This window comes from Epinephelus fuscoguttatus, linkage group LG2 (genome assembly GCF_011397635.1).
Source record: "Epinephelus fuscoguttatus linkage group LG2, E.fuscoguttatus.final_Chr_v1".
Lineage (NCBI taxonomy): Eukaryota > Metazoa > Chordata > Actinopteri > Perciformes > Serranidae > Epinephelus > Epinephelus fuscoguttatus.
The window spans coordinates 46810098-46826082 of NC_064753.1; the positions used below are offsets into that span (position 1 = coordinate 46810098).

General features: G+C 41.5%; 1 protein-coding gene across 1 annotated transcript; it reads right to left on the reverse strand.

Annotated features, from left to right (window-relative positions):
• Window positions 1–837: 837 nt before the first annotated feature.
• Window positions 838–15080, reverse strand: pop4 (POP4 homolog, ribonuclease P/MRP subunit). Its single transcript, XM_049562114.1, has 7 exons — window positions 14949–15080; window positions 9208–9263; window positions 8816–9045; window positions 8569–8646; window positions 8399–8460; window positions 7104–7205; window positions 838–6112 (listed from the first exon to the last, which is right to left on the reverse strand). The coding sequence occupies exons 1-7, from the start codon at window positions 14953–14955 to the stop codon at window positions 5976–5978; spliced, it is 672 nt and encodes a 223-aa protein (XP_049418071.1). The 5' UTR covers window positions 14956–15080; the 3' UTR covers window positions 838–5975.
• Window positions 15081–15985: the final 905 nt, after the last annotated feature.

The following is a 15985-nucleotide window of genomic DNA, read 5'->3' on the forward strand; positions in this document are numbered from 1 at the left end:
AATATTCTGACTATGGGAAAATATAGAGGAATCTGTGGCTTACACTGTTTACAGATCATGGATGTACCAACTGATGAACGTTTATTTGCATTTTGCAACCCGTTTCTGCAACCCTAACCCTAACCATAACCCATTACATCTGCACTTTATTATATTGCAGATACATTGAAACTTTACATTTCAACAGTGCTGTAGTTGGGTGTAGGCACATAAACCTGTGTCTCTCTTAGGTGACACATTCACAGCAGTTTGAGAAAGAGCTTCTGCTCAAAATGTCACGTAACGCAAATAAATTTCCTTGTTAACGGGAGCTACTTGGTGTGCGGATCTTCCTCATTTTCTTTTAAGTCTCTTAGGTGACACACCATCCACATCTCCTCCATCTCCTGATGACAAGTCAGCTTGTATAGAAACATAAATATGATACTAATAAAATGTACAAATGCAGCATGGTTTACAGAAACATACAATGCCACCATGCACTTCATCAATTATCAACTGATTTCAAAATAAAGATGGTTTCTACACCTTTCAAACATCTCAGCAACATTTAAGTCTATACTGAGGTTATTCACTGTTTAGTGGCCACAAAGTGCATTTATTTGATACAAACACAGAACCTGGAAAAACACAGCAGCAATCCCCTAAACCATCAGAGAGATAAACTTTCCCACTGTGACCTAAAGCTATAAATAAAATACCACTGACCTGACGAGAGCTCACATTTCATAAACAGATGGTTTGTCAGACTGGTCGAGCAGCTCCGCCAGCAGCTGGAGGGGAAAAACAAAAAGATGTCAAACGGCTTCATGCTGCCAACTCATCTGTCATCTGTGGTGTGGACTTTGTGGTGTTCGATCCAAGTTTACTCAGTCATTCTTCCTCGCAGAAACCGGCGGTGTTAATCAAACACAAACAGGTGTATGCCTTTAGTAATCACACCCAAAGTATTAGCAAGCTGGCACAGAACACATGCTCATAAAACACATTCTTACCGTAAGAATAATTTGGCAGATAATTAAACAGCTGAAGGGCAACACAGCTCATTATTTTCCCACAACCACTGTTACTTTATTAACATTTGCCGAGGGTGATGTTTTGTATGGGTGGCACAGTGATGCAGTGGTTAGCACTGTGGTCTCACAGGAAGAAGGTTCCCGGTTGGAGCCTGCCCTTCTGTGTGGAGTGTGCAGGATCTCCCCTTGTCAGATGGTTTTCCCCAGGTGCTCCAGCTGCCTCCCACAGTCCACAGACTGCAGGTTAATTGGTGACTCTAAATTGTCCGTTGATGTGAATGTGGGTGTAATTGGTTGCGGACAGTTGTATGTCGGTCTATTCACATTTAGCACTAGAATGCGTCTCCACATAGTGAACACTTGTGACTGGATCTGACTTTCCTGCTCTATATTTACATAACCATAGCAATCATTTCTGATTGCATAGACTAAATGCATATTGTTTTTAACCAGCGGGAGGTTTGTAGAGCTATACACACGCTTAAAGCCTGAATTGTTTAAAATTGATACATTTTATTTAATTGTTACACTGCACACAGTGTGGCCCAGGACACTTTAGTGTTCACACAGCTGAAAGAATGCGGTCATATGAGGCCCAGACCACCTCTGAATGTGGTTTGTGTGATCAGATCATAATGTGTCTCAGTGGTCGTTTACACTTGGATTTACTGTGTCCACTTGTGATCAGCTCACCTGAGATGCAAGTTAATACCTGGTAAAAACAGGCTCTGTGTGTCTGGCCACCTGTCCAGGGTGTGCCACACCTCTCACCCAATGTCAGCCTTGATAGGCTCCAGCCTGTGGTGCTCCAGTGGTGACAGACAATCAATGAATATTTTGTATTATGCAGTTGAAATAAAGTAACAGGCCTTTTTTTCACAGCAGGCTGTCATATAAAAGGAAACACACAGGTTACCACAGGACATCTACAATAGATACTAAAATGTTATGCTTTTGAGACAATAAGCAGATTTAAGACTGATTTTTGGACAAATAATCTTTTTCTTATTCAAACATTGCAGTTAAGTATAAAGTTAGGCAGTATAAACGTGGGTCCTGTGCAGAAGTAGGTTATTAGAGTGAGTTGGGTTAATCTACATTTTGCTAACAGGTAAGTGTAAGTAACCTAAAGCAGTGGTTTTCACACTTTTTGTGCCCAAGGCACACCAAACTGCAAGCCAGTATTATCAGGCTAATAACCATGCCAATGCGTGAACGGTGAAAAATAGGTCCCCAGCTTGAAGTTTTTTTAAATTAAATTATAGTTTTTAGCTAAAGCCTCTTCATTAGGAAATGCATGCACAAAACATACTGATACACTAAATTAAAAATGAATTCATAACTTTTTGTAGAGGCCCAGTTGAATATCGCAATAATAATGTGTGGTTATCATAAAGCACAGCACACCTGGATTGGCATCACGGCACACCATTTGAGAACCACTCATCTGAAGTATTAGGTTCAGTGGTAGGATTAAAGATTTGTTAAATCATAAATGTGACGTTCAGCGCAGATGAGACTGACTCATTTTGGGAAAAAGAAATCAAAAGATGGAGAAATTACATTTGACAAAATGTTAATGACCTCACAGATTCTAGTTCAAGACTATTTACATGACCTTTAAGGTCTAATATTTACAAAATTGAATTCGACATTTTAAGACTTTCTAAAGGACATGAAGACACTCTGCACTTTTAACATTAATGATGACTCTGTTGCTTTGAAGTGGCCCTGTAAGATATGTCAATAGGTGTTTCTCAGATAAAAGGAAGAGCCTTTAACAGCTGAATTTCCAGGAGGCAATATCATCACTTCCTGAGGGACTGTTCCAGTGTCAGGGATTCTTTGACTTCTACCGAGGACAGAGTCCTTCCTTCAGAGAATATTCTAGGATGCATGTATGCATTCTCAGGCACAGTAACCACAACTATTTGTGCACAATTTGCCGTAATCAAAGGTGGAGCCTTTTCAGCGACACACACCTTGGCACTCACTAGCCTGTTCCAATGTGTGTTCACTGAATGCTAGGAAGGAGTCTTGCCTTGCTTCTGTAGGACCCAACCTGAAAGGACCCAACCTGAAAGGACCCATCTGACCAAGGAAGCATCCTTGACTTTGAAAAGTGATCTGTAAGCAGGACCCTGAAACTGAAGCAGCTACGTAAATGGAATTCAACCATCATTCATTTTATTATTTACACCTCTGCTTTTCCTAATTTCTTCATGTAATGCTTCAAAACGTCTGTCATGGAAAAGTTTTGCTAAGTGGATGCCATAAAACAGAATGATACAATACTTATCATTTTTCCAAAGCAACAGTGCGAGTCATTTTAACCTCACACCTGGTTTAAGAGTAATGTCACATTTTCCCTTCCATATCTCCACACCAACTTCCTCTTCAGTTCCTCTACTCGACTCACACAGATCCAGTTCCTCCCTTTAAGGTGCAAATTAAACCAGGAGAGTTACTGGATGTGTCCACTGGATCCATCAATTTCACACTTCCCATTCATTTTCTGCATGAGCAGCTGTGCAATGCATTCTGGTAGCGGCACACTGAGTTTTGAGAGACGGGCGACTGCTTCTCCTTTGCTAAAAGTTACATCGGGGCTATTTCGTGCTCATCAGGGGCGTCCAGAGCGACTCGCTGCCTCTGGAAACTCCTGAAAAACTTTTTAACTAAACATGTTGATCTAAAATGACGACAGATTTATTAACCCTTTGAAACGTGAGCAGATTGGCTTGGGTTGGAGCAATGAAAGAGGACATGAAGAAATTAGCAAAAAGAGAAAATTGAAACAAGAAAATTATGAAAAAAAAGTTTGAAACAAACAAACAACAAAATAACCAGGAAAAGGAGCTTAAAAATTATGTGACGTAATATAAGCTTTTTAAAAATAAATTTCTAAATCTATTAACTTTTTGCAATTTGTGGGACATTTCTTACCAAGTTACTCATTGTCTTTTTCGCCCCATGTTTGTAAAAGAAATTGCGCTAATTTGCTCGGTGTTCAAGGGTTTAAATGCTTGCAAAAGGTGTCTGAAAGCAGCACAAAGAAAGGGATATTGCTTCAGGTTTCAAAGGATTAATTGCATGGCTTATTACTTACCTCAACTGTTTTCAGAAACACACTTACCGAAATTGTTTTTCTGACATAAGAGAATGAGCCGCCATGTTGGTACGGTATAAAATCTGGGAGCAGACAGGCCTAGTGGCACACCTACCAAGCTTGCACTATACATGACTAGAACTGTGTGTCCCTATTTTCCTGAGGGGGGAATTCAATTTTTTTTCCCTTTACATGTCCTAAAATACATACACATGCTCAAACAGGACCTGTACCTGTGCATTAAATGGAGGGATGTCAATTTGAGGGGCAGAGCATTTGCGGGTTCTGTGCCTTGATTAAGGAACCAAACCAGAGCACACGAGGCAAACTGGCACTTCACCAGCTACCAGTCTGCACTCCAAACTTGGACACGTACAAGCACTTCAACTAGCAAACCTCTACTTCCCTAACCAAGCCCCCTATTGAGCTACTGCTGCCACATGAACTCTACATCAAGCACACACGGCACTGAACCCAGACATGCATGTATTTTTGTCTTGACATGATATAACACACCTGACAGTCTGGATTCTGCAGTCTTAATCTTTATCAGTAATCTGATTCTGATCTGAGTGAAACCTTCACCTGCATGCTTCTCTGTAATGAGCCCACACAGCTGTCTTAAAATAGCATACGGGTTATAAAAGTGTTTGTCAAGGCCAAAAAGTACAAGTCTGCTCTGTCAACGCACAGATGCCTCCAGCTCAGCAGTATCGATAGCATGTGGTTAGACGAGTTCTCTAACAAGGGACTCTGGGGAGCAGCAACATGTGAGAAGCAAACCAGCACTTAGGTGCACGGATAGCCCCGGGAGCAGTTAAAGGAGTTCAGGAAAGTACACAGACAAAGAGTTCGTAATCAGGCTGGAACAGTTGACAGCCCGCCACGTTTCACACTGTCTGCTATAGAAAGGTGCAGACAGACGTTTGTGCAGTTACAAGTGTTCGCTCCGTTCTATACTGCACAATAAACACTAAATAATAAAACAAAATGAACTAAATACTGTTTCTGACAGCGAACATTTGCTCCATCTGCCAGCTTCCATGAGCTCATCCTTTTTAATTTAAATGTAATCAATCACTTTAATGACTCACACTGACGAGAGCTGAATAGAATAAAGCAATAAAGCCTGCTGTTTAAACTGAACTGGTTTGCAGCTGTTTTGAACTCAGAGCACACCACGCCAACATTCACTGAACAGGGATGGGTGACTAAGTTTTGGTGCAACTTTTCTTTAAGGAATTACACGTTAAACTTTATTACCTTTATAGCTTTGAACCAGGACCTTCAGTATTTTCATCAAGTAGCTCGTTAAAAATAAGATTGCTTCAGATTCAGTACAGCTGTCATTGTGTCAGATATGTAATTAATCAACATCAAAGTTCATATAAATATCTAAACCGGACTCTGAGTGTGCAGATTAAAGGAACTGGATTTTTAATTGAGGCCTTAATCGGGACATCCCTATAAATGTGTAGTTTCCAAGCCCAAATTGATGACATCATCCTGACACACAGGACATTATATGACTGTTTTTACGAGCTGTTTAGTACTCCTCATGACAAGTAAACAGATTCAGAATGTGCAAAATTGGTACAGTTCCCCTTTAAAACAAGGCAATACCTATGTGTCAAAGGCATCCATATTCAACAAGGTGAAAACTGAACCAAAAATAAATAAAAATATAATTCGTCAGATGGAGTTTTATGGTCCCACAGACAGCAGATGACCACAGCACACCTGCTGCACATTGGCCACTGTTGCTGCAGTTCCTTCTGACCACCAACGGAGGGCAGTAGAAGTCTGTAATGTCTCTCCTGTTGAGGTGCACTGCATCCTGTAGCAACGCATCACAAGTCGATGGTTCCTCTGACTTTAAACTTCTTGGCCGAGCGTTCGCTGGCTCGCTGCTCAAACTTGCTTCCATAGATGTAGGAGACGAAGCCGTTGGTCTCCACTGAAAACACACTGTTCCTCTTGGGGATCACTGTTACAGAACAGGAGGAGGGTGAGAAAAAAACAGAGTGTTAATCTCATAACGTGTATCATTAACACTGCCATTAGTGCTGAAACAGGTTCTGTCAAAGACTGGAAGCTTTAACTGTAATCTGGTTTAACAGCACAACATCGTATCATGACTAAATCCTGATGTGGTGGTTCACAGTTCTCATTTCTGAAGTTAAATTTTACCAAACTGGTTCAACTTTTTAACATGTGCTTTTCAAATTGCGTAAAAAAAAATGCAGAAAGTGACTTGTCATAGCAGGAAGAGCACATCAGATCTTAAAGTAAGACTGTCTGCACTGTTATCTGCAAGCAATCGATCTGATTTGTGTGTCCTGACATTACCAGCCTATCTGCATGGGCTGCTGTGGAAAAGTGTTTGTGCCAGTAGCTAAATAGCTACGCTGGTGATGCAGTTTCCCAACACAGACGCATGATAAATAGAGGTACAAGACGATGGTATTCACTCCTATTTATTTCGCCGTCTGTACAAGGACTGTTGTTGTCCATGCTGTCTACTGCTCAGCATCTCCATCACTCTGGATCTGTGTGTGTGTCACGTTCAACGACACTGAAATCCATTATGAGCGACCAGAGTGTCCCGACTGAGACACATCTGTAGAAATCTGATTGCAATTGCATTTTAAAACAACTGTGGTTGGATCTGATTTGCAAAAGTCATGTGGCTTCATGTGTTTTTTTTGATGCCCTGACTTTCTAAAATCAGCACTGACCCACATACATGGAATGCAGTTGCTTTTCCTGCTCTGATAAGTCAAAATGTCCTCTGCAAAACGGTCTATGTATTCTAATGTCACGTATCTCTTCACAAAAAGTTCAAGAACTGTTAATATTGTTACAACTTTGTCCGAATCGTTAGTTTGGACAACAGAGTTTTGAAAACTCTTAACAAACAAGAGCAAAAACATGAGCAGCTGAAGTCTCAGTGAGAGAGACACGTCCTGCTGTCTCACCTTTCAGTCTGTTTTCTTTGGTGATGAAATTGAAAACATGTTTGAACTCCTGGACCAGAATCCCTGTAGTCCCGACATATGATGGGCACTTAGACCGGACCACTGGGAGAGGGAAAACAAACTGTTAGTACGACACTGTCACAGCTGCATCTGTTGGTGATGGTTTAGGGTGGTTAGTAGTTCTTACACTCAACTCACATAAAAACACAGGCTGTTGTTTATAAAAAGGTAATCAGATCATCAGTTAAGTATGTATATGCAAACAACAGGTACTTTGTATGGTTTCACAGTAAAGCACAGGTAACAGCGATCAACAAGATAATCGAGCAAGTCCGGCTTCTCTGCTGCTAACGCTGCTGCCGGGATACAGCTCATGAGGGGCCGGCTGCTAATGCTATGTGCTGAGACACTGCTAATGCTGCTTGCCGTGCTGCTGTAGCTCAGTCGTAACTGTAACTGATGCTGAGACTCTACTGACTGCGTGACTGGTAGACGGCGGTGGGTGGCGCAACAGGCCAAAACACAAATTCAAAACATAAACATAATTTGCAGACTGTAAAATTTTTTTAAATATTCTGGCTGTACTATTGTTGTCGGTGAGATCAGTATGTTATATGAACATTATTCCTTAGTCTCTGTGACATATTTGGAGGATTTTATGACTATTTGCTTTAGATTTCTTACATATAGCTCCTTTAAATGTTTTAAAAGTAGCAATTAGTCGAACAGTAAGAAAAAATAAATCTTGTACAGAAATTAGGGCTGCCCCCCAACTAAGAATTTTCCTCGTCGACCAATAGTCGTCATTTAGGTCCATTAGTCGACTAGTCTCCTGCATGTTTCTGATATGAATGTAATGATTAAATGATATATTTTGGTGGTTTGAGTTGAAGGTGTGAGAAAGAATAGTATCAGTAACATTGTTAACACTGTGCTACATTACAGAGAAATACAAACCGTACTAATGAACCTTCATTAATATAGGCCTATATTTTATCTCCAAGTGCACGTCACACACTGAGCGAGCCGCCTGTTAATGATGCTGTGGGCTAATGGGCATGTAGCTACTTCCATGTTTCAGATGATACGTCATGTTTGTAGTCGACCAATGAAGATGAGTTTACATATCACCTTGGGTTCGTCCTTCACCTTCTCAAAATGATCCAACACTTTGGATTTCCTGCCCGACATGTTATTAACTAGCCTGTGGAATAACCGCAGGTACCAGCCCTGGAGATTAACCTGACTGATTAACGACACTGTGATGTTAATTTTAGAGAAAACTAAACATCTACCTGTGAGGATGGCACCATGGAAGTCTGCCTTCAGGAGCTTCTGTTGCACAAACTGTGGAGTGCTGAAAAAACACAACACGTGAAGCTAAAGTAATACAGACTTATGAAATCGCTTCAAGTGAGCTGTTCATGAGGAATGTCAGCGTCTGTGGAACTCCAAACAGATTTACCTTGTTGGTTTAAATCCACCACACAGGTCAGAGATGTACTGTTTCCAGTGTTCATGCAGAGGCAGGAAAAGCTCGTATCTACAACGATAATGACAAAGACTGTGATGCTGGGGAGAGAGGAGGGGCTGAAAACTGCAGGCTACATGGGAAATGCACCACAGTCAGTTCTGAAAAGAATATTTTGACGTGGTCATGTACATCAACTATCCAGGCACATGTTTTCCCATCCTTCAGATTCCCCACCAACCTCTGGTGCTCAGGTTTGATCTGGAAGATCTTCATCGCCCTCTTCTGCCGAGCGTTGAGTCCTTTGGCTTTCTTGCTGCTCCTCTTGGACTTGTCCTTCTTGGGCGTGGCGTAGCCCAGTATCAGCGCCTTGTGACTCAATATGCCCTGTACATCCTGTTGTGTGTTCGGCAGAATGCTGTTCTTCAGGAATGCCCGGGTGAAGGCCCCCGCTTTAGAGGGGGTCTGAGACTGGAAACCAGACAATGGCACAGAGGACATTTACAGAGAAGTGAATCTGCAGACAGCACATTAAAGATTTTGACAACATGACTGAAAACTGCACAAGAGATCACACACGGTTTAGTTACACTATACAGCACATCATGTGACCACTGAGCGCTATCTGCTTACCTCAACACCAAGAACCTTCACCAGTTCCCGAGGAATCGGGGCTCGAACAAGTCTTTCTGTTCAAAGGACACAAACAAAACTAGTATTACACAAAACCTGATTAAAAAGTCAGAAAATAGTGAAAAATCCTGTTCATAATAGCAACAGTCCAAAACCAAAAGATTATCAGTTTACAATGACATAACATAGAGAAAGAGAAGCAGGGGGCTAACACTGTTTGGTAGATAATTGGTTTATGTGATTAATTATCAAAGTTGCTGTCAATTAAATATGTTGACTAATCAAGCTCTAAGGTCAGTATGACCAGTAGGGCTGCAACGATTAGTCGACTAATCGACGACTAACGACTAACGATTAGTCGACTAATCGACGACTAATCGACTATTAAAATAATCGGTGACTATTTTACTAGTCGACTAATCGGCACTATAAAAGTACCCAAAAATACTCTTATTGCAGCTTCTTCTTCTTCTTTTTTTTTAAAGATATGTTTTTGGGCATTTTGCCTTTATTGGACAGGACAGCCAAGTGTGAAAGGGGGAGAGAGAGTGGGGGAGATGACATGCAGCAAAGGGACACAGGCTGGACTCGAACCCGGGCCGCTGCGGCTTTATTGCAGCTTCTTACGTTCAAATATTGGCAGCTTTACACACCCATGACGGTGAACTAAAACCCTTTGGCGTGAGTACAAAACAAGACATTAGATGACATAATTTTGGGGTTTGGGAGAGACAGACCGACATTTTTCAACATTTTAACACATACGATAAAATGATTAGTTGACTAATCGAAGAAATAATCCACAGATTAGTTGACAATGAAAATAATCGTTAGTTGCAGCCCTAATGACCATAATATAAAATTCCCTTATTCCCCTCTTTCATGAACACCAATTTATATTACAATCTGATCATTATTTTGCTGTAAATTCAAAACCTTTTCAGGAAGAGTTATTGAATAGTTTGTTATTGTTTGAGGACTGGAAAGCTGTACTAAAAACTTCAGGTTCTCTAGAGAGTGTGTGAGTACTCTGAAAATAAAGCCAAAGAACCACCAAGAACTTAGACTTTTACTTGGACTCTGGACTCTGGACTCTGACCTCAGCGGGGGACACTCACTTTGAAAAGGTGGTGAGGAAAACCTGTAAACGGCTCCTTTTTCTGACTGCTCACATCAGACATGGCCTCCCCAGCGAGGGCCATGTTTCCATCAACACTGCTGTGATCAGGCTGTGTCTGGAGTATAGCGCTCTCCTTCTGGTAGGTTGCAATTAAAGTCTGGAGAGGGTGCAAAAGAGGGCCCATGGGATCATCTCCAGAGGCTGCACCCTGCCACCGCAACTCCCATCTCCTCAGAGTAGAAGGGAACAGGGAGCCACTCAGCTGGTCAAAGAGATGACTCATGTACAACATCCTCTCCATGATTTCCTCCCAAACATGAGCAGACTATACCAACAGGTGTCTACAGAGCAGCAACTCATCCAGTGCAGAATAAACAGGGTGTAAGCAGCAACCCTGCCTTCAGCAATCAAACTGTACAATACAGAACTGAGTGAAACAAAAGATAGATAGCTGAGGGTTTTGGGGTTCTTCTGTAGCATGTTGTTGATTTTATGGCAATTTAAATGTATGCATGGCTGTATATAAGTGTGTGATGTATGGGTATATATAGATATGTATAGTTTAAATATTTTTATATTATGTAAAATCATATATAGATGTTCTGCTTTTAAATGTAAATTCTGTGTCTCAAACTCAAGAAGCTACCAACGGGAAAGCTTTCAACTTTCTTCTAACCTGCTGACTTTTTCATGAAGGTGTTGAATGTCCATGTTTTGGGGCGAGCAATTTACACACATCACTGAAACTCCACCGCTGGAAAAGCCCCATTCTCTCATCATTTTAACATGTAGATAGGTTTTAGGACAAGCCAAGACAAGTACAGGCACTGAGAATGACCTAAATACCTAAATGTCACAATGACAGGTGTCAACATGTGCCGGGGATTTAACTTTTTGCGCTGACTGGCAATGATGAGAAGGAATATCCTGATTTTTGTGAAGACAGGGACTTTCTGTGACACTGATGAACGAATATCTCAGATGTGCTCAGATAACCTCTCCACAGTCGGTGCGTTGCATAAGCGAGGTTAAGTAACATATCATACCTTCACTGATTTACAATTTAGCTTCAGGGGAAGCAAATTAAAAGTATTAACAGCAGCTGCTTTAACAGCCAGGACGGTGTGAACGGGACTGTCAAAGACAATCTTTTCAGAAAGAAGACAAACGTGTCCGACCAGCTACTGCAGGACTGTTCTGTACAGTCAGACTGAGAAAGTACAGAACCGTTTACTACTGTTCTGCTGCAACAGCAACAACCCCCAGGCAACAATGATGTAACCAACATCTCCCCCAAAAGTTCAGACACTGGCTGATGTGCTACATGATGCCTTAAAGGGCTTTCATGGCCCAGGCAAACAGGTGGAGCATCTTTTTCTGACTGAAATGTGTCAAGTATCAAAATGTCCCATACTGAAAGGTGCGATCAAATGTCTGGTCAGATAGTTCCTGATTTCAATTATAATCTGGCTAATTTATTGAGGCAAAGATCTTGTACAGGAGTAACATGTATTAGCTGACAACATAAGCTTCTTTTGTGAAAGGTGCATTAGGCCCTGATCATACAGAAAGCATTTTAGCCACTGGAGGCAGCTTCTTCTAATTGTTTCTAACGAGGATGAAGCTTTTTGCTCATTGTTTTTGCGATGCTACACACCTTATGTTTCTAGGTGCCTGGCGTTTTTGCAGGAGCACTCTGAACTCCGAGTTGAAAAAACTTCACCTCAGAGTGGAAAAGCGCCCCATGTCATCTTCATCATCTTTTTTCCCCATTGTGCAATCTGATGATTTGAGAAGCGGGCCTTCTGTGGTGGTCACGAAAACAAGTTAACAGTTGGTAAACAATGGAGGAGAAACTGGTGGTGCCCCCCATGATCCACCCTCTTTTTTAGGGTCTCATGTACCCACACAGACCTCTGTTTCCCTGTGACCAACAAACTATTTGCTGACAGCCTCACACCCTCAAACAGAGGTACAGCAAGTACCCTGTGCTTTGCATTTTGCAACCTGCAAAAGCTTTCTGTGTGATCAGGGCCTTAATCTGTGACATCATCACAATGTAAAGTCTATGAGCTGAGCAAGAATTCGCAGGCAGGGCCAGTGAGAGAGACCCTACTGCACCTTTTCAGAGGGCCTTATAACACAGAAGGAAACCCAGAAGCTAGAAATGCTGTTTGGCGTATGGGCAGGCCAGCAGTTCAACTTGACTGAATAGATGCCATCGTGGAATCTGGTATCGAGTTATTATCGCACATCTATGGCAACAGCCACAGAGCACGCAAAAAATCCACTGGATGACGTGTTTCACATCATGAATTTGAGCGGAGAGGTGATCAGGGGGATCTGGGTGCTGGCAACATGGAGGGAAGTTGACCACAGTTCATATACACATGGTACCCACACTGTTATGGTACAAAACAGACAGACATGCATATCTTCCTCAAAGTGAGATATCAGTTTGTAACAGTACAGAAACTGGAGGATGAGAAAGAGGCAAACCTTTCTCACAGCAGACATATTGATTCGTTGAGGCAGGAAAAGTACAGGCGGAAATAATACCATTTATTGAGACTGTTCCAGTCTCATGTTGCAGGGAGCCATGTCACTGAGCCAGCATGAACAATACCAGCATGCTGGCACTGGCACACAGCCGTGTTTGTTTGAAAGTATGAATGCAGGTGAAGTGGAAAATTACTGAGAGGTGCTCACTTAAGTAGGTTAAGCCTTCCATTTTTAATGTTAATACAGTTATAAACTACATCTAAATAAGTCAAGTGTTACAGAAATGTAAATGAGGTGCCATCCTCTTTAACTTTTGTCGATGTGTTCTGTCATTACTGTAGCCTACTATGTGCTTGTATGTATTTCTGTTTTACCATCAGCAGTACCTAGCCAAGAGATAGTTTTGTTGTATTTGTGCTCTTACTTAAAAGGGATAGTTCACCCCAAAATCAAAAACACATTTTTTCCTCTTACCTGTGGCTGTATTTATCAATCTAGATAGTTATGGTGTGAGTATTTGAGATATCGGCCATAAAGGTGTCTGCCTTCTCTCTAAACAGGTCATCCACTCCGCAGACATTAATTTCATGCACACTGTACTGGTATTTTGAACATTAGAGTATAAAGGCAGGAACAACATTGTTGCCGTCAGGTGTTTCACTCCATAACAGCAAAAGGTTTTTGAGCACTGTGGCGCAGCACAGTGTGCAGCGTGCTGAAATCTGTGTTCGATTTGGATGAAAGATAAAGAAATGAACATTTATTCAACTTGTGTTTGGTGGTATGAATAAATACAATGACTGTTTGCCAACTGGAACCTGAAGTTTATTGTCTGAACTCAAAACAAGGAAGCTGTGGCATCAACCGAGGAAAGTGCGTCAGCCAGGTCAGGTCAGGTCAGGTCAGGTGAAACATCTCTGTAGCTGCAAGTAATAGGTTAAGCTCCCACAATTTAACTAGATGTCACTCAGTATGTGCAGAACTCAGCTGCAAGGGTTCTCACCCGGACCAAGCCTTGGCAGCACATCAACCCCACCCTTAAACACCTACACTGGCTTCCAGTCAAGTTCCGCATCACCTTCAAATTCCTCCTCCTTGCCTATAAAGCTCGCCATGACCTTGCCCCACAATGCCTATCGGACCTCCTCACTGATTACACCCCCTCACGGAACCTGCGGCCCGCTGACTTGGGTCTCCTCAATGTCCCTCACACCAGTAGGCGAACATTTGGGGATAGAGCCTTCAGTGTGGCAGCCCCAACCCTCTGGAACTCTCTCCCCAGGGTAATTAGCCAGGCGCCAACACTGGACATTTTTAAATCTGCACTGAAAAGACACCTGTTCACCCTGGCTTTTGGTTGCTAGATTGTTATTTTTGTTGTTGTGAAGTGACCTTGGGTCTCCTGAAAGGCGCTATATAAGTTATTATTATTATTATTATTATTATTTCAGCTTGTGGTGCTTGAAATGCCAAAAAACACTTTTGAAAAACTCAACAGCAATGTTTCTTTTCAGTCGATGCACGCTTCCTTCATGCGCAGTGATACAGTTGGCAGGCGTAGCTTGATAGCAAGAAAATAGTTCCTACATGAAACTGCTCACAACAAGGTCTGTGGATTATCTTGAGTAGCCGGTCATGATTTCAGCAAGGAGACATTTCTGCTGTGTTTTTCAAATGTGTTTTTTTGGCACTTTAAGCACCACAAGCTGAGCGCCATCTAGTTCCATTATACTGGAGAGAAGACAGACATCTCTACAGGTGATATCTCCAACACTCTGCAACTCACACCAATAAAATCTAGATTGGTAACCAGCATTAGAGCTAAGAGGAAAAATAAGTGTTTTTGATTTTGGGGTGAACTGACCCTTTAAATAATATTGTGAATGCAGGACTTCAGCTTGTAACAGAGTATTTCTACACTGCAGTATAGTTACTTGTGCTTTCAGAGTACTTCTTCCTCCACTGCTTTAACAGCATGCCTACACAGATATTATTAAGATAAGGAGGACATTTTGTCGGTTGTGACATGAGTCTGATAAATGTCGGATTCACGTGTCAACATTTATGAACTCGCCGTTTAAATCACAACCTCGCTTCCCTCTTCGAAGATTAAACTCACCGTCCATTTCCACGTTTCTGCGGACTCCCTGAAGAAACGCTATTACATTAAATACCCGTCCTGACTGCAAGAGACACTTTCAACACATGCGATTTGAACACAACATAACTTCACTTCCTTCCTTCTTCTTCTGCAGCTCTTTTTCTGGGGGGTTTCCGGCAGACTGTCTGCTGCGGGGCGTAATGTCGCCCTCTACAGTCAAAACCGCCCATTACAAGTACTGTCTACTTCACAGTTTTAAATTAAAGACACTAATAATTACATTCTGACGTGATGGTCAGTCTTTTCTTAGGGAACAATGGATTTAAAGGAAAAAAAAATTTTTATAGACTTGTTTTTTTCATTGTCTAATCAAGTTGTGCTGGTGCCATCATCCACATCCTGCACACTCTGTAATCCATGTGCAAAATTTTGTGTGCAAAATGTCATTCAAATTAATACTAATCAACCACAAAGAGACACAAAATGATCACAGAGATATACTGCAGAGAGACACACAAATAACTATAGCAAAACAACCACAAAAAACTACAAAGAGATTAAAAAAACGAAAAAAAACCAACTACAAATGGACACAAAAAATCCATCTGTGCCAAGGGGCCCATTGTCTCATCAATGTAACAATGAATATTCTTGCTCCATTGTGCTTGCTGTTACACAATACCATTAGCTGGTACAATGACTGTGTTTCTGCACAGAGATCAGTGAATTAAAAACGTGCAGTGCCTTATCTCAAGAAGCAGACTTCCTCTTCAGCCACATCATGGTGGGTACTGTAGTTTTTATCCACTGACTAAAACTTAAAAAAACCCAAAACATTCATTAATAGATGTAATAACAAGATATGATTTAGTGACCCTGTGTAAATGCTAACCACTCAGCAACTCAAAAAACTCAACCATATTTTAAGAGAGTCTGGTGCTGGGTCAGAGAATCTGATGGGACACAGATTTTGGGTGTTACAATGATGACGCCCGCATGAATGTTGGAGAAGGTTCACCAAGGATGTGACTTTATACAATATGTTGAAGGGCAGC